Source organism: Haemaphysalis longicornis, unplaced genomic scaffold (assembly GCF_048455015.1).
Source record: "Haemaphysalis longicornis isolate Haplotype H1 unplaced genomic scaffold, Haemaphysalis longicornis Haplotype H1 scaffold_2, whole genome shotgun sequence".
NCBI lineage: Eukaryota > Metazoa > Arthropoda > Arachnida > Ixodida > Ixodidae > Haemaphysalis > Haemaphysalis longicornis.
The window spans coordinates 264,490,664-264,510,221 of NW_027526295.1; the positions used below are offsets into that span (position 1 = coordinate 264,490,664).

The 19,558-nt window shown below is 45.7% G+C and overlaps 1 protein-coding gene across 3 annotated transcripts in view; it reads right to left on the bottom strand.

Moving 5' to 3' along the window:
• Positions 1 to 736: 736 nt before the first annotated feature.
• Hist (Histamine transporter) overlaps positions 737 to 19,558 on the bottom strand; it is a 57,956-nt gene continuing 39,134 nt past the window's right edge. For all 3 annotated transcript variants that reach the window (XM_077700525.1, XM_077700523.1, XM_077700524.1), the window contains exons 3-10: positions 14,354 to 14,559; positions 12,373 to 12,537; positions 10,829 to 10,993; positions 9,173 to 9,326; positions 5,171 to 5,305; positions 3,550 to 3,832; positions 2,620 to 2,837; positions 737 to 1,771 (exon numbers count right to left, since the gene is read on the bottom strand). In XM_077700525.1, the coding sequence (XP_077556651.1) occupies positions 1,698 to 1,771; positions 2,620 to 2,837; positions 3,550 to 3,832; positions 5,171 to 5,305; positions 9,173 to 9,326; positions 10,829 to 10,993; positions 12,373 to 12,537; positions 14,354 to 14,559 (1,400 nt within the window). In that variant the 3' untranslated portion in view covers positions 737 to 1,697. The remainder of the gene's footprint in view (positions 1,772 to 2,619; positions 2,838 to 3,549; positions 3,833 to 5,170; positions 5,306 to 9,172; positions 9,327 to 10,828; positions 10,994 to 12,372; positions 12,538 to 14,353; positions 14,560 to 19,558) is intronic.

Genomic DNA, 19,558 nt, shown 5'->3' on the forward strand with positions numbered 1-19,558 from the left:
TGCAGCACAGCTGCCAACAGGAAGGTTTCTAGTAATTTCACGTTTCATGTTGCTTAAAAAGCTGCTACAGGCTCGAACTCGTGGTGAACTTTATGAAGGCAAAACTCTAATAAAGCCAGAAGCAACTTCATCACCATCAGCAGAGGCTCGCGTCATGCCCGTGACCTGGGCATAAGCATCTTCCTTCTTGAGCCTGAGCATCACTCCCGTGACTGCAGCCAGTGAAGGATCAGTGCAATGAAGCATTTGGTCATGGTTGGTTTGGTGACTGATGACAAGGATAACAGGTAAAGTCCTGGGATAGCAAGGATGACTGTAGGTGGGAAGGCAAGCTTCAGACAGTCAACAGCAACAATGTCCTTACATCCATTTTGGAGCACTGTCACCATTTTGCCCATAGAGCACAGAGGAATTGGAGGTACTCTGCATTTGGGCATGAGTAATGGCTGCACGTTGTCTCTTCAGACAAGCATATACGAGCACTCAGCAGTGGTCCAAGTTAACAAAGACATTGGTGGAAACCATCAGTGAGATGCTATTAAAAGCACCAATACGAGGTTGAGGCTAAGGCATGTGGGAAGTGGAAGTATGTGTATCTCTAAAATAACTGTAGCGCATGAGTACTCATCAGAATACAGCTTTGCTGGAAATCGCAGCACACATCAACAGTTGTTGACCAGCAGCGTGCGACTCCATGATGCAGCCGTTCAGCTTGACAAAAGAGCCATGGCAGAAAAAGGGAGTGGCACCAAGCATTTATATCAGTTTAGTGGTCAACAGTACAGACCATTCTATTACAGTATACGATAAAGGGAAGCACTTCATTCAGCAGCAAATGCTGGAAAGACCGTGGTTATGGAAGCACCTGGCGCATTTGATCACTTTGAGCTGGAAGCTGAAAATGACCCTTTGGGCCACGCACAGCATTTTATAAAGCTTTGTCAGCATGAAAGACGTGTGCCACCCTGCAAAATCTTTAAAATATACTCGGCTATATGGGCGGGCTCATGGTGTTGCCATCAGACAAGGATTCTGAAAGCAGCCTGAGCACCATAGCAGCTTTGCTTTCCACAACAATGTTCCACAGCTCTAAAATGCCTAAAAAGCGCCAAATGTAAATACCCTTTCAGAGCATGTACGGTAGCTGTGACTAATGGAAGAAACTGCAACACAATGACTCACGAACTGGCGTGCTATGAAGCTTTTCACATACACATACCTGCTACAAGTGCCTCGCATTAGGTATACCCTGTCACATTGCATCCTTAAATAGTAACGCACCGGAGGAGACATTGCTAACGACATAACAAGGTGAGGCATGTCTCACAACTGCAGCCAAGACATACCTTGCTGTGACATCACCTGAATGAAGTTTGCTGATGCACTACCCACCATTTCACAGGTTCCTTGTAGGGCACATCAGCATTTTCCTAAAGTGTTGATCACTACCTTTCAATCAGAAAGGCCGCACCCAAGAAGGGAAAACACCGAAGTCTAGAAACAATCCGGCCAGAACACATGAAGCCCGCCACTGTAGCCTGCTTGGGTGGCTGAAAATGGTGCGGGGATGGTGGTAGTGGCACAGGTGGAACAATCCCATGTGCAGGCCATCACTACCACCACTACTGCCACTGCTCTTGTTGCAAGTCGTCAACCCACGCAGGGCTCGGTCCATTCACATCACAAGGCTGTAACAGTCATGTGGACACAACACTTGATGGATCTGCCTGGAGTTGAGCATGACGTCTTCTCAGGTCTGAACGAATAAACGCTGCAAGAGAAAAACAGTCCATGTGCTGAGCATTTGAGACAGCCACACAAAAAAGAGGTTTTGGCACTCAACCACGACCGAGTCTGTCAAAATACTGTGTTTGCACGATTCTAATGCACCTCTGATTGTATCGAACAGGTAAGTTTACGTAGAAAAGACAATTTGACGCTGATATTACCACGCAGATGTAAAGGAATGGCAGTCGCTAGCAGAAGACCTTTTGTTTCACGCACACTACTGTGGCTGCAAAAATCACTTGCACTTCATAAAACTGCTTATCCAGCTCCTTCTAGCATTAAAACTGGAGCAGAGAACTTTAAGAATGTTAACAACGTTCATAATTTTAGATGTGATGGGGCGTCAGTTCATTCGCTGGTAATTTATGAATTCAACATGGGTGTCTTCAAGCTCTCAGAACAATCTGTGCTCAGAGCAGCAGAAGCTCTGCAGGAAAATATGGCTCCAATGTGTGGGCGCACCGAAATTTCGCTCACGTAATGCTGATGAATTGTTTCGGATTACATGGAAGTGAATTTTGGGAGGAGTTCGCGTCCATGGTAACGCTACTGGCCGCTTTGGCGGCAATTTTGGTTTTAAGCCTGATTATAACGCGCACACAAATTAGAAGGCTACGGTTATAAAAAAAAGTGTGCATTACGATTGTGCAAATACAGTACTAGTGTCATTTCATCAACAATGTTTCTTTAATTAAAGTTGATGCCAATTGTTCGAGGTAATCCACAGTGATGCTGAGGAATTCATCAGAAAGAAATTTCTTGTCTCATCTCTACCTGACACTAAATGAAATTAGACAGCTCCTCCTCTCAGTGGCATAGGGAAGTGCCTACCTGTGAGCACAGAGCCAACAAGCAGGGCTCCCGAGAGTGCAAGATTGGTGGTGCGGCTACCATAGGTGTGAAACAGTTTGTTGGAAGCCACGGTGAACAGGATGCCAAACACTTGGGCAGAGGCATTGAGCAGCCCCGAGGAAGTGCCCTCAGGCTCTGGAAACGTTACTTCGGCCGCAAACTCGAAGCCCAGGGGAAGGTAGCCTGTCATGAAGAACCTGCAGGGAACAGGATGCACGAATGATTCATATCTGCCTTCCACACCCACATCCACGAGAGTGCTTTTAAAGTTCCTTCTGCAGGATATGATGATGACTTTTTGGGGCAACTAGACATGGCAACGCTACAGCTGCCTCTGTGCAAAAAACAACTTCTGCCTTCAATGAGAAAAAAATGTTACACAATTGCAGACTAGTATATGCATGACCTTCGTTTGGGGAAACACTAGTGAATGTGAAAAGCTTCAAATCAAGATCTTCTTTTAGTTTCTTCCCTTCAAACGCTTTTATAATGCTTGCTTGCATTGGATATCCTTTTTTGCAGAAGTTCAGTGACGTTACAAAAACCTAAGGCAAAGACGAAACAACCCTGAAGCGGCAATGTGTTGATTGACTTCGTTGAAATAGGCAGGGCACGGACTGCTTTCCAAGCCTTCATGAAAGGGGATTGTAACTTTTCTTGTTATTGCACAAGCTCCTACTAAGAGCAAGCATGGCAATCACCAGGAAAGTGTGCTCATTCTGGTAAATGCAGCAGCTGCTGCAATCTACCCAGTAAGATCAAAATAACATCTGTGGTACTGTCCAACCTATAGTTTGATCTTTTGGCAGTAAACTAGCAGCGAACCCAGTGTGAACAGGACTTCGTTAGTGCAAAGATTTTTCCCCTGCAGGACATGAATGAGGCATCCTTGGCAAGAACAGCACCCACCCGAGGGCGCAGGTGACAACAAAGAGAGGCCAGAGGGGCCCCGCGGCCAGCACGAAGGTGTATGCGAGCATGCCCGCCAGGGAGAGCACGTAGACCACCAGGGTGGTCTCCTTGTAGCGGTGCGTCTCGTCCAGCACCACCCCGCACAGCACCGAGCCCACCATGCCCGACAGCACCAGGGACAGGCCCAGCCAGCCCGCGTCCGTCTCGTGGCCCGGGAAGTAGTCCAGCACCACCTCGTTCAGCAGCGTCGAGATGGCGTAGAAGGTGCCCACATTGATGCCTGTGCATGCGCAACGGAATTACTTAATTAAGGGGATACACCATTCCCTCAGAATGCGAGAGACTGTGGCACTCTTATTGAAATGTTTAGCCTCAGTGGTGCATGTTATGCTTTCTTTCTATAGGGGAATGGTAAATCGCTAAAGGTAGGCAGCTAGAACTGTTCAATTCATCTATCAGAAGTGATGCGCTTTTGCAGTTCATTGCGCACGCGCCTCCACCATGTGTATCCACCATGTGTATCCACCATGGTGGTATCATCTCCGAGGGCACGTATACCTGCTTAGGATTGGCTGAAACATTGGAAGAAACCAGCGGATTTTCTAAAACCTCTGGCCATCACCAGAGGTGAAAATTATTGTATCTAAGTACATGCAAGTACACATCCAGTTTGAGCTCTACAGGTGCTGCATTTCCCCATCTTGGTCAGCATGATACGGTTTGGTGAAGTGTTCTGTTTTGCATTATCAGAAATGCAGCTCCCATTAATTCAACCTGCGACTCTGCATGTATGAGTAGAACAACACCCTAATCCCTACACCACTACAGCAGGTAAATCATTTTGCTTGTGAAACTAACACTGCCCCCTTAAGGGGGCACACTGGACTTCAAAACCTTTTTTTTTTTTTGCTTTGCAACCAATTCTGATGAAACTTCATGGCCTTGCTATACCTTTTTTAGCTGAATTCAAATATACGATTACTTTTGATGTGAGGTAATTAGGTAGTTTCTGAGTTAATTAAAAATCTTCCTTGGTTGTTCTTGAGAACAATAGGGAAAAGAACTATTCAACCAAAGATTACCTGCAAGGCATGAATAGATACCAGAAGTTGTGAAGAATGAAATATGTGGGGAGCAGTTTTTTTGTTTTGCAATCCCATACAACTTTACAGCCATTCGAACTTCTAGGTTTGAAGTACTCCTGCTAAACAATTAAATGTAATGCTAATTAAACAACTACTGAAACACAAAATGCAAAATCTGCTTCCCTTATTGTGTGGTCGAAACATTCAACTGCACAGTGCAAAAGAAATGACCTTCCTAGCTGCACTGCATGCTGGGATGTACCTCTCGAGAATTTCCTATCACTGCGATGTCACTCGTGGCAAGGAAGTGGGGAATTATGAAAAAATTGTCAATTTTTGTGGAAATCAGGCCTTCATGGCTTTTATAAGTACCCGGTGCTGTTCCAAGTACGTAATTTTTGGAGGAAAAACTGTGCAAATCAAGAAAAAAGTGATACTGAAAAAAAAAATGCTTTTTTGGGCAATTTTTCGGTCCCACAGACCCATGTGCCCCCTTAACCAAAAAAAATTTCTGTGCGCTGGGTGGTACTGACCGTAAGTTATCAAAAGCAGCATGTAATTTCCGTTCCGCAGCAGGTTCATCATGGAGTGCCAGTATCCCGTTGGGTCAGCTTGCTCCCGAGACATCTGTGCCCTGCTAGGCGGACGCGGAGGCTTGTCACGGAAACCTGAGAGGGCAGAGAGAGCCAGGCCAAGGAGCAGTCACACTCCCACCCAGTGCAACCTCGTGCCATTCAAGTTTTACTAGAAGGATGAATTTAAGTTTCACTAGAAGAAGGATGAAATATGGAAGCAAAACATTTTAGTAGAGGAGTGTGAATATCCAAAATTTTCAATACTTCCCAGATAGCATTTGTTATATATAGTTTTATACCCAGCGTATTTTTACTTTTCCAGTATTCAATCTTTTTCAAATATTTGAAATTTACGAATATTAATAAGGGATTCAAAAGTTGGCTTTGTCACAAGGCGCAGATATTATTTTAGTATTACCACACAGCAGGCACTCTTTTGTAGGTTGTCTTCCTTGACAACTTTTCAACAGTGCAAAAAGAACATTTCACATTTAAACACTGGATAGTAGAAGTGATAACTGTGGTACAACTGGAATGCTACCCACCTGCAAAATTTCAAGTTAAGCAGAAAGGAGGGTTTTTTTGTTTGTTTTTTGTCACCTGTGGCATGAGAGAGCTATCAGAAGTTATTACCTGTTGACTATACCACACCAACCACTAGCAACCCTGCCGAGCAGCTATGCACACTTGCAACCAATCAGATACTCCGATTCAATCAGATTCGAAACATGCAGGAGAACTTCCGCTTCTTGGTTACAATGTCCAGCACGTTTTCCTGTTGCCTTCATTTGTCATCTTGTCTTAATATATCATTTATATGAAAGTCATTCATGAACCTTTTACTATTACTGGTACCATACATAAATTTGGAACAGGCAAAGTACATACTAGGTACCAAAATGAGCACCCATCCGTCTGCATTTAGGGGAATATGAAATTGTGCTCTATGCAATAGCACTGCAAAACACTGGGCATCACAACAGAAATGGCACTGTTCACTGGGGAAGTTGAAGCATGAGCAGTGATCCGCTTTTTGCATCATCTGGAGGGACACAGTGTTAAGGGGATTCAGGGCAAGTGGGTGACGGTGCATGGTGACAATGCCACAGCTTATCTACCTCTAGCTCACCAGCTCACCATGAATCTCCTTAGTGTCGTCCCCTTCCAATGCACGGAATGGATCACTGCTCATGCCTCAACTTTTTCAACTGACGCTGCGATTTTTGTTGTGATGCTCTAGCAGTGCTTTCCAATACTATATATTCCACCAAAAGAATTGGAGGAACGTACACTCCTTTTGATGTCTATAGTGCACGCGGGCTCTAAATGTACAGTAAGCCAATAATAGAAACTTCATGAAGACTTCCTGTGATTTCTGGGCCATTTTCCTACTGAGAACTCAGTGGTACACAAACAAACGGGTGTGTAAAGCCTTGACCAGCCAATATAAAATTTTTTCAATCCTATGACTTCAGAAGTTACATACACGTTAACTCTTTCGTTACCACGCCTATTCAAAATAGTTCAATTTGATGGTACGTTTGGAGCCCTTTTTCATAATGTTCCACGCGTTCCTGGAGCAAGTAAAGCTTTTTTAAGTTAGCTCAGAAAATGCCTTTTTAAAACCAGTTTCGTTTTCATTTTTGCAACAAAAACGTGATTTTTGACACACATTTGCATCACCTGGGTGTGGAAAAGGGGCGTGATCATCGCGCGTCACTGCTACCAACAAAAAATGCACGCCACTCGTAATTACTCTCCATCAGCATTTGGTTTTTATTATCAGGGCACGAATGGTGAATCAGAAAATGATTTTCATTCATCAGGTCTGCACTCTGACAGTAATAATCCCTGAAATCGGCTGAAAATATCAAGCAGAGCCTCTTTGCAAAGCTCCTTTATGATTTTAGGCAGTTTTATTGCCTTTGCACAGGTTGTTCTAAGTTGTGCTGTAGTTCTACTTACCACAGCACCATTCGCGAACAGTTTACAACAGTTTCGATTTCGTTTCTGTATCATGAAATTCATATTTGGCCCTACTACGCCCTTACCCAACTTTAAGCCTACCTGCCATGGCGCCTTGAGCGTCCACGACTGATCCTCAAAAAAAGCATACCGTTCCTGATTTCACCCAACCCTAAATCGATTTCTGCGATAAGAACTTCTGATGCAAGTCAAATGATAACACCCAGTCGCCAGATATCTGTTCTGACGAGGAGAGCGCTTCAAACCGCCTTACACACAGCCAGCTGTTCGCCTGCCAGTTTCGTTTCCATACAAGGGTATCTCCAGGGGTCTAGTGTTGCTTCTTAGTTGAACTGACTATTCGGACAGAGTCTCCAATAAGTTTTGTACTGTTTCATTTCGAAAATGTTAGGTGGTGCTGCAATGCAGGAGGCAAGTAGTGATGATCTTTTTATCGCGCAACAGCTACTCGGCCAAAGTTTTCAGGGCACGATTCTAGCTGCATCGCACCTTATTCCTGCAAGCAAGGCTACAATAGAGAGTCTGACGATGATAAAGTGCAACTTCATGTTTTCAGAGATAACTGACAGTGAACGTCAACAAGCACAAACGACGGAGTCCCGTTTTCAACTTTATGCATGTTTTTCCGCATCGCGTGCTTATCTCAAATACTGTGCTCACCATAAATACAAAGTTAGTCATTGACAAGATGTTTTTATGTTACGTGGGGGCAAATTGGCACCTCTGATATTTTCAAACCGCCAGATTTCTTCCAGGGAACCACCCGAAATTGCACATTTTGAAATGGAGGTTGGTCTTCACTGCATGGCCACGCACCACGCGTGCTAACAATTTTTTTTTATATCTGACAAACTGTTCAGCGGAAGTCAACATTTTTTCTGGGGCATGTTTATGAAATATTTACCTACAGAATGTATTTCTAATTTTCTTCTACTATCGGTGGTTTGTTATACACAACTCCTTTTTTATCATTTTCTTTGACGACAAAAATTTTGATCTTGATATTTTTTTCCGCAACTATGATGTATGAAAACATTTTAGAAACTGGTGTTATTGGAAAGGCCATTAATTATTCTGCATTTGGCGTTCCTGTAACTAGTGTCTAACCAATTTTTTTAGCAGAAAAAGAAATGTTTTCTTGAACCCCTAAAAATCGGTCAATTTTCCCGCGGTCACGAAAGCAGGTAATTAAACCCAAAAATCTTTTATGCAATTTGCAGTCAGTTTTTACTATTCCTATCTTGTTTATGATAAAAATTAAATATTTGCACGTGATCGTGCTTTTTAACAACTAGCATGCACTCCTGTTCGATGAGCTTAAGGGGGTTTGAAAAAGTGTTGTCAACTATTACAAGTTTGTGACGTGAATATGTTTGCAGTGTGAATATGAAAAGCAGAACAGCTTTCCACTGATTATACCATCCTGCTAGAGACGCATAAGGTTAGAGTTCGCAAGGGGGCCACCCTGTGGGAATCGAATGTTTCCAAGGCAAAGTAAGTTACGTAGTGGTCGAGATAAGAGTTTTCAGGTATACGATAAAGGACCTGCAGTGTCGAGCAGCTGTACATATTTAGTGAGCATACCAAGTCCACTAGTGATAGGCAGGTACGCACCTTTATATTTGTGCAAACTATGCATTTCTATTGTGTTAAGAATTTCGTTGCAAGCTTCGGTGGTGTGCTAACACGTGTCCCATGCCTGGCCTTTCTAAAACACTGGTGGCTCCCAGGCATTGCGAATTTTCTGTTGCAAATAAAATCTGTACATTTCCTATCATACAGAAGCAAGCGGCAGGCCAGAGATGCTTCTTAATGGTCTACTATTGAAAATGTGATCCAATATTGTGCAGAAATTCAACGCGATTGGTCTTTGAAGTTGCGCCATTGTATGCTGCAGATAAGCTGCGTATTATTCCTCCAATCCTTCAATGACGCTTTCAACACTTGGTAAGAGAGAGTGGTGAGGAGACTTGCCAAGGAGGATGGCAACCAAGACAAAGCTGCTGAAGATGGCCACTCCGTAGCAGAGTAAGGTCAGGCCATGGGCAATCTCCTGCATGCCCTCGGAGCCCTGTGAGGTCTTCATCACAATTTGCGGTGGGATCAGGAAGCCCAGGGCAATGCCCAGCTGCGAGAGCGCAAGACACATTACATTCTGAGGAAAACTGCCTGGCCCCAAGAGTTGCTACATGTCTTGGCAAAAGTTAAGTGCCCTGTGCCCCCATCAATCAGCACGCAGATCACTAGCTACATCACGTGAGGCACAGCAAACGGAACGCGTGGCCACTGTGTCTAACAATGCTGTGCAACTTGCGGGTGTGTGTGGACCTGTGAGTCAGTTGTAGCCAAGCGAGCGTCCTGTGTGCTTCTTCTTCATCCTCGTCCTTTTTTTTTTTTGCTAGTTGAATGCAGTCAATACACCAGCCCTACCAGTACAGGTGGCCACTTGATGCATCTAGAGCTTTATTAACCACTGCGAAAAGCAACACACCTTTCACACAGGAATAGGGGCACTGACTATCTATCACAATGTCCAAGGAATATGGCAGATGCCCACTGAACCTGCCTGGAGAGGCCATGAACACAAAATGTGACCTTATTTTATTTGAAATAACTAGCCGTTAATGATTAACTCAACTTCATTCCACTTATTCCGAAGCTACTCTCTGGGCCTTTTGGGTATTCTTTATACATAAGTCCATGTTCTGAGCATGCTATGCCACAAATGTTTGTAGCATCAACTTGAATCACTGACCTTACATACGTGTTCCCATCAGTGACTAAAACAAAGTGGGAAATGTCAAGAAGTCCACACTGAATGACAATTTTCAGTTTCCCGGCTTGGAATTCCAACAAAATACACCCTCCGGACGTAGCAAATCTGGTCCTTGCACCTGGTCTTTCATGACTGCCGGCCCCTGCTCCACTCTGAGGTCACGCAGCAAGAACGAACATTTCCACTCTCCGCACATGGGACCCTCAACTCAGACCATAGATTAAAAAGCAAGGGAAACTGATAAGCTCTGCACCTTCACTTGCCTTTGCATGAAGACAGTGGATGGGTTTGCTAACAGGTGGTTTGCAACTAAACATGAGGAGCTCAAGATTCCCTTCGACTGTGGCCAACACTCCCTGGGCTCGACATTATTGCCCATCAGGGTTACAGTAAATGAAAAATATTAAATCATCAACGAATAAAAAATCACAAATCACCGCCAAGCTGTTAAAGTTGCCAGCAACACCATTCTATAGTTTAGATAAAACCAAATCACTAAGAATCCATGCAATGCATGAAACAATTCATACCCGTTCGTTCCGAAGGCAGGGTTTACCATTACCATGATACTGCATGTATTACAAAAGTTCTAAAAATCTGCTAGCTAGCACTACCCCTACATTTTGAAAAAAGATCCTACCTAATCGGTCAATATAGTCTTCAATAAAATTGAGCAATTTGTCATGTCATGGTAGAGTTTTTTTACATCCAGCGAAAAAGACTAGTGCTGTCAAGAAATTAGAATACATAAAGTCTGAAACTTTTTCCGCATTCTAATGAAAGTTACATGATCACCATTCCTGTACTATGTGGCACTCCTTTCATTACCACCTGCATTCAGCAGCGACATGTACCTGGTTGCCGAATACACCGACGGCACACGCGCGGGAGACCTCCTTGGCACTGAACCAGACAGCTGCAAGGCGCGGTGGGATGCTGAGGATGAAGATCTGCGACACAGCCACTATGGTCTGGCCCACCAGGACGACGGAGAACCGGTCCTGCTCTACGCTCAGCACCTGCACACCACGAACAAGAAGAGCCTATCAAGGATGCAGTCGCAAGCATCAACCGCAGCTGTAGCAATGCATGACATATGCAACCGGACCCTCGTAGAAAATGATGTATGGCTCAGTAGATGTACCTTTATTTGATTATAAGGCGGTCATGAAAATATAAGGCGAGGGTGCAGTTTGGAGAGTAAAAAATTTTGCCATATATATATATATATACTTAGTTTCGAATATAAGGCGGGGTAGGACTTTGAGACTACGAATTCAGGAAAAAAAACTCGCCTTATTTTTGCATAAGTATGGCAGTAGTCCACTGTCTTAGCTGGATCTATGCTTCACCCCCGTATCATCTCCTCCCGTTTTGGCGTAGAGTAATTTAGCCACAACTGCCGCATGTCTTTCAGGATTAAGGGAACACTTCACTTCTGCACGTTTATTTGAACATGTTTCCATCAGAATTTTTTAGATATTCCACGCTAAAGCCAAATCTGATGTTCCAGTTAAGACTGTGGACGACTGTACAAGGGGAGGACACAACCAACACTGCCATATGTGTTATTTTTGCCACATTATCTTTGTATAGGCCCTCACTTTGTTGGAGAAACAGTAACCATTCCACACTTTATAGCTTGGAGGCAAAAATCAACAGATGAGGTCTAACTGAGAGGGCTGGATGCTACTGTCCAAGCAGGAAGCCTGAAGGAGAGGGACCTGCAACTCAGTTTGCAAACTTTGTGCGACAAAAAGCTTCGATTTTCATCACACATGCCCTTCCTCCAACCTTACATCTCCCAAATTAAAACTACAAAGCCTGCTTTTGCTGTGCGACCTTTTTAAAAAGGAACTGTCTGAATGTCTTTTACTGGAATACCAACTGAATTCACACAACACAGAAGAATGTTCACCCCAGAGGCAGCATTCTGGAGGCTTAGATCAAGATTAGACAAAAAGATTCCCTTACAACATTTTTCTTCACCCGTTCAAAAAATTTTTATAACACTACTCTCTCCTGACAGGAAATTCATGAAAAATTCGAACATGGCAGGAGGACTCTTTGGCCTCAATACCGCTGAATGATATAAGATCAATTTTTTTGCCACAGAATAATTAGCTACTTGTTCTTTGCTGGCTGCCTGTGGCCTACAGGCTCTCCTCTTGACTGCTCTGTCTTACTTCGGAGAAAAACTTCAGATTCAGTATATCAAACCAACAGCGTTGCACTGCTCCACTCTGATTCACTTGCTGCAAACCAAATATTATTGACCTATTGTAATGGAATCGTACACAAGGAAGCGAGTGTTTAAACTGTATTTGTGAAAGTGCTGCTTGGAGTGTGAGTCACAACACAGCTAAGTGCACTGGCCATGCTGCACTGAGGGCCTCACCTTAACCCACGATCCGGCGCAGGTTCCCAGTGCTCCCAAGATAACGACGAACCGGAGGCCCCATCGTTCCAGCAGCCAGGCAGCCGGAAAGATGAGCGGCACGTAGGTCACCATGTACACCACCGCTGTCCAGCTCACGGTCAGTGCATCCACGCCATAGTACTCCTGCACACATCGCAAAGCAACTCCGTTAGACATACAAGTTTTCATAAGAAACTCGTTACAAGTTACTGGAAAGAAGTGACATGGTTACTTTCTCATTCTTGTGAAAAATCCTGATAACCTAAATGATAAAATTTTTTAATGTGAAGTTAAGAAAGCAAGCAGCCAAGTGCAATTTCAAATACAAAGTTTATTAGACATTGTTTTGCTAACATATAAAATGAAAAACAATGATAATGATAGCAGTTCATTGCCCTCCTGCCAGGAATAGGAACGAAAGCTGCCAATTGCAGTGCCTAGGCTTGGTCTGGGTACCTATGCAATTATAGCATGTGTAATATGTGGTTGCAATGCAATTTTGTGCCGACGCATGTGGTGGGAACACCGCTGCGAGTATGAAACAAAAAGGGAGGCCACATATGCCCCATGTCTCATTTTTTCTTTGCGTTAAAAGGTCTCTAGATAAACATTTGCATCACAGGATTATATGTCAGTCAAAATGTTGACTAAGAACAAATCATATTTTTTTACTGAGAAAAGTTTTGTCATTGCAATGAATATAATTCCAGTGTCTTTCGAAATAAAGCTGCCTATGATCTTTGCGAACGTTACTAGTTTACGCAGATTAGTAGTGGGATCACTAGTCCCCTTTGGAGCTCTGTTGGTGTTGGCGGTTATGCTTGAGGAAACGAAACTACAGTTCATTACCAGGTGTAATCAGTCCCCTATTTAGCTCGAACTTCACCCAGCAACAAAATCTTTCCAAGCTTGTGCACACAGTTGCCTTTTTAATGGTAGTTTAGAGCTTGTAAAATGGTCCATTGCACGATGAATGGGACTTGTAGTTTTACCGTATTTTTGAGTACGAAGAAAGTAATTTCAATGGCATAACATTTTACAGTTACTGTGTGATACAATCCCATTGTCATGGTTTCTAATTACTAGATCTCAGTGGTAATGCATTTCAGTTGCAAGTAATGAGAAAAGTAACTAGTTACCAGAATCGGTTATATAATAGTTACTGTCCAACCTTGGTTAAGTAGGAAACTTTAATATTGCATGCATTTTTGCATCACTTCTCCAGCCAATGACACTGGGTAAACCGTGATCTCAACTCAGCAGCTGTGCTGCACATTTTTTAGGCAACAATATGCCTTGAGCTGCGAATAAATTTGTTCTCTGCTCAAGGTCTCTTTTTAGGTGCTATACTAATAAATATCAGTCAATGATAAAAAAAATTATGTGTATTACACACTCCACAAACCACACATCTGTTGACAGCATAGATTATTTCGCACGAAGCATAGGAATAACTATGGAGGGGGCAATGAGCTGTGGGAAAAAAAAAACTTCAATGCCTTCAACAGTGACCCTTTCTTTAAGAAGCAGCATTTATTACTGGGCACCGACAAACTTCCTGAACTAGTAGTGTTGAGCAGAAACGGGAAGGAATTTATTTTTTATTTTTCTGTAATTATGGGATAGACAGCTAGGAAAGGTGCCCGAGGAAAATGTTAGGGGGTTTCAATGAGTAAGAGAATATTTTTTCCTATGTCTTCCCACATACACTGCTTGGGCCCAAAAAACATGCTGATTCCCATTCACTGAATTCAGCGCTTGCACGGAGGCCCAATTGGACCTGCCGAAAACACAACTGGGCCAAATGGAACCATTTGCATTTTCAAATGGTTCCAATTGAACCAGTTGTGTTTTCGGCGGGTCCAAATGATCCTCCAATTTTTTTTTTTTTTTTCGACTGGGGCGTGCATACGCACGATGCCGGGACGCAACGGAGCACGCGGCAGCCGCACGCACGCACCTGCACGAGGTTGCTGATGATGGAGTACTGGATCCACTGGAAGGCGTTCGACATGGAGTACAGCACGAAGAGGGTGAGCACCACGAACCGCCAGCGGTAGAGGCGCGTCAGCCCGTCGCCCATGTCCGAGGAGCCGACGCCGCTTGCGCTGCTCCCGCCCGCCACGGGGGAGAGCGGCGAAGAGGCCGCCGAAACGTCGTCGCCTCCTGCACCGACCACCGAACCAGCAACAGCCTCGTCACTGCGACGGCGCTATCCAACACTGCCAGAGGGCCAGTTTCTCGTCCACGCACCTAGATGGCGAGTCATTGTTAAACTTCATTAGGTCCCTAAAATACTTCAAGCTTTGTCCCCAGACTACGCCGGCCTGTTGCTCCGGGGCCGCACTTGATGGTCTGGGCAAGCAAGGTCGGCATTGCTGCTCTTCAAATTATAATTTCGCACCGAATCTGTTCGTCCCCGCGGTGAATAGGATACCACGCACTGCACGATTGTCATGCGGTGGTGTGGGGTACTGCGTTCCTTGCGAACCTTAATTAGCTGCGCGCGAACACCGCGGCGTCTCGTAATCATCTTCCGCCTCCCCTAGCGCCCTCGCCGCGCAATCGGTTCAGCTCCGCCGGGTTTCGGCGGCCAGCCGATAAGCACGCCCGCGAGAAATACTGGCGTCCCCGCGTGGAAAGTGCCTTGTCGATCGGCGCCGACGGAGGCCCGCCTCGGCGCCTGCGGCCCTCGACACACCGACGCCTTCCTGCCGCTGTGTCAATTCGGCCACGCCGTGTCGGACGACAGAGAGACCCGCGGCGCCCAGCAAGACACGCGCCGCGCTTTGGCTGCCTGCAGGCTGCAGCGTTTCCGCGAGGACCTACACCCCAAGATAGCTCAGCGACCCTCACGCATGCAAAAATAGATGACCCAAGAGCTAGCTGTTTATTGCGTCACCGCGAATTTACCATGAACGCTGTCTCCCTAGGGCTCTTTCGCAAGATGAGGAGAATCGACGCGAGGTAAATTGGTTTATTTTGAAGTATACCCGCCGCGGTGGTGAAGCTAGGAGTTGTGCTCGAGCCTTAGATTGGGGGGGTTCGATCCTGGCTGCGGTGACCGCTTTTCAGATGGAAGCGAACAGCAATAACGCCCATGTGTGAAGATTTAGGCGCCAATTATAAAGATCCCCGGACCCCAGGTGGTCCAAATTAACCCAAACACCTCCACTACGACGCGCCTCATAGCCCACTGCAAATTCTTTGATTCGACTGATTTTGAAGTAGTTCTTTGTGATGAGGAAATGCATGAAATTGAGAAACCTCAGCCGTGCTTCGTAGGCGAGAGTCGAACCACTACGTCCACATGCCGTGTGTTGTGCTAAGACTAAGGTTAGGGTTTTTATCGCTCCACGTGGCGACAGCACGAGTTCTACGTATCTCGCGGTAGTCGTGGTTAAACTGTAGGTAAATTTCCAAAAGTGTTGGCACGACATCCATAGAGCTTTGCAAAAGTCCGAGAGAGTGCCAGAGGCGTAGCTTTTTTTGGAGAGCGGGCACATTCATTCAAGGCTTTAATGGGGCCATGAAGACAAAAGGCAAGTTTGGTTCATTCAAAATATTGCCTCCTTAGAATAACACTTTCGCCACTTTTAACGTAAACTTCAGGCAAATAACCTGTTAATGAGGAAAACAGAGAATCACTATTCAACATCCCAGACACTTTTCCGCACTGAGCTGATGACGTATTATGGGCAGCTCGTTGCGGTTGGCCGAAGTCGACAACATCCAACGCAAGTTAGATTTACAAGCTTGCAGAACGAGCAAGGCAGGGCGTGCGTGTAATTTATCAGAGGTCCCAGAGGTGCAACTATGGCACGATTGAAATGGACGAGAAATAAATATTCTGAAACCGACACCACTTGATATTCTGCCCCCAGTGCATGTACAAAATTCATGGCGATGGCGAAAAAGTTGTTTTCTGTTGTTTTTTTGTTTGTTTTTTTGACGCAGCAACCTCAGTGTCATAATGCGCACACGGTAACAAAGAATCACGGAAGGTTAAAAGCTGTTATTCGAAGTATCGTGAAGATCAACATGAGTTTTTAAGAAGTGTTCATTGAGATTGAAATAGGTTCCTAATCTTTTTTTTTTTTACGCAGGAAACCGAAAGCATGTGACCTATAAGCAGCCGCCATAAAATACCCTTAAAAAACTCCTAACAAGCTCCCCCAACTAAGCTTTGTGATGCCAAAAGTCGTACAGCGGGAAAACGTATACGATATGGGGCAGAGATTCAACTTGACACTCTTTTAGCATTTGCCGCTGCTGCCGCGAGTGGTATGCGTCCTAGTCACTGCAAGCTACCCATGTAAGCTAGCTTGTCTTCGTAGTTTAGTGTTGTATAAAAATTTTATACAAACTCCTTGATACTGTCCCCGCCTGCATCATACTCTCGCCCCCAAATTTCCGCTTCACGCCGACGCCCCTTGTTCAGCGTTCACCATCAGCAGCACTGTACTCTGACGCTCACTGAGACAACGCACAAGCAATCTACTTTAAAAAGAAGCTCTGCTCAGAAATCGCTACGCCAGCGAGCGCCGTAAGCTACATTAAACTTCTGCTTTGCTTTTTTACAGCTTCGAAAAGCAGAAGTTTAATCAGAAGTCTGAGCACAATCTCCATATTCGGGTACAAGTTACGAACGGCAATAGCTCATGTGGTGCACCACTCCGCCGAAGCGACATACTTGGTTGTCAATGCGCGCGCGCCCGTTTCAAAACGAAACTGCGGTTAATGAGTAAAATCCTCTTCTTTTTCACACCTAGTTTTCTTTCTTTTTTTTTTTTTTTTTTTTTTTGTTGTCGCTGCTGGAATTAAGTGCGAGGAACGCCGGAAACGACTCGTGTCACGTTCACAAAACTCGCAGTAAGGCCCTTTTTTTGTATTACGTGGCGGAACATCCGGCTGTGGAAATGAAGAGGAAGTTGCCCCTGCTCCTGCTGCTTCTACAAAGCAAGCCTGGGGCAACTTCCCAGGCTTGCTTTCCAAGGGAGCTACCCGAGCAGTGAGATGACCGCGAACGTACCGCGTGCGCGCACAAGTTCGGGCAGGGAGATAAGGTGAAGCGCGGCCGCATCCGAGCAACACCCTCTAGACATTTAAGTCCTGGAGGCTGCCGCAGTGACGTCACAGCGAGGAGGCAAGAGGCAGCGCCCGGTCGCCGTAGAGGAGTGCATTTAGCATGCACTGTGAATTAATGAACAGGCTACCCCCGTAGCTAAAAAGGAAATATGGAATGGCAAGTTAACATCACACATTCTAACATTTTCCTTCTTTCTAACCGCCCAAGAAAAGGTCTACAAGGTGCGGAACATGGTGGAAAGAGTGTGGCGCCGGCGCTGCATTACGGACGCGCGGAGAGGGCGCGGCGGCGCAGCAGAAGCGGGAACGCGGAGGAGGGGGAAGGGCGCGGAGTTGAACCCGACACGGCCGCTCTCGTCGCCAAACGTGGACACCGCCGGAAGGCCACGTGCAACGGTTTCGTGCACTGCTTTGGGCTGCGCCCCGGTAAATTGTGTTTTGTTTAGTGAATGTGCACAACCCCGTGAAGCCAAAACAGCTTCGCTGGGTAATCTGCCACCACATGAATGGTTCTGCGCAGTATTTTTTTTAATGGGAAGCTTTATAGTGCTAGGCAAAAATAAAACCCGGCGGTTTCTTGTACGCGTGAAAACTGCGGCGCTATACCCCATGCTCGTGCGCGAAAAAACCGGGTTGGAGAGGAGTTACAATTAAGGGGACAGAGATGACGCAAGTTACACGGGCAAACGGGAACGGCGCATCGGAGAAAGCGAAAAAGCCTCTCCCGCAGCAGAGCGCGCACGCAGCGAGCTACTGCGGAAAGCACAACTCAAGCGACAACGGCGGCTAGGGGCTGTGTGAGCGGAGCAGCTTCGACGTGTCAATGGCACACTCCGGTCGCACGTTACTTCGAAATGAATACCACGAACACGCAACGTATGAGAAACACTTCACTTAACCATAAAGGGTAACCCACGGGTAAACAGCGGCCGCACGTTACAGCTTCGCTAATTAACCATCGGTACGGAGTTCTTCGGTGCATTTTTTAATATGCACCTCCACAAGACGTACCCAGCGCCTTACACAGCCCTTCTAAGGCCAGCTTCACCGCTATACAGAAATGCATGGCTGAGACATTTATAGGGGCAGGTATACCCAAGTATGCATTCCCTAGCGCCTTTTAACAGCAAAGCTGTTTGGCAAATCATTGTTTTGCGTGACTGCAGTTAAGAAAACCAAGAAAATGCCGAGCGCACGTGAGCACGTGCCTCGCGGCGACCGCACGACAGTTAAGAAAACCAAGAAAATGCCGAGCGCTCGTGTGTGCGTGCCTCGCGGTGACCGACCAGCGTTGTTGTTGTTAAATCTTTTATTCAAAAAGGGAAGGCCGGAGGCCTTCAGGGGGAGTTTGGAGGGCAGGATTCATGGTTGAAGCCTGAAGGGGGCTCGTATGAGTTCGTGGTCGTCGGGAGGCGGCATCAGTTTTTCACAGCACAATTGCGGCATTGAAATGTCCATTCACTGGTGTAGGCCAACGCTGTATAACTAACTCGCGCTAGACCGCTCTTAGTGGCGAACCGTATGATAAGGTTAATGGTGTGTTCATCTAATGTGAGGGGATCGATATGGGTTGAGGGAGCTGGGTTTGGGGAAGTGAAATTCCGGTATCGAGAGAATTCGGGGCATATCCAGACTAGGTGATGCAAATCAGCCTTGACGGCTTGCTGACAGTATGGACATTTTGGGTTGATGTGGCGGTAGTACCATTTGCGAATTGTTTCCGGTGAAAATGATGCATCTGTATAGAATTCGTTAATAAATATTGCTTGGGTTCTTGTAGGGGAAGGTTGGTTGGAAACGTGATCCCTCGGCGTAAGTTGCTTGAGTCGGAGTTTCTTTTCGTGTTTGTACTGGTGTATGCGGATGGCGGGGGGTACGCTGGTACTTTCGGTCGTGTCCAAGCATTCAGGAATGTCTGAAGGCTAGGCGACGGCGGGGTCAGCGGAGGAGAGAAAAAAGCAAGCCTCCTGCGCAGCTTCTTGGCCTGCCTGGTTCCCTGGTGCCGCCAAATCATGGCCAGGAGTCCAGTCTATGCGAACTTGAATGCCATACAGTTGTAGGGCCATTGTTTGCCTGA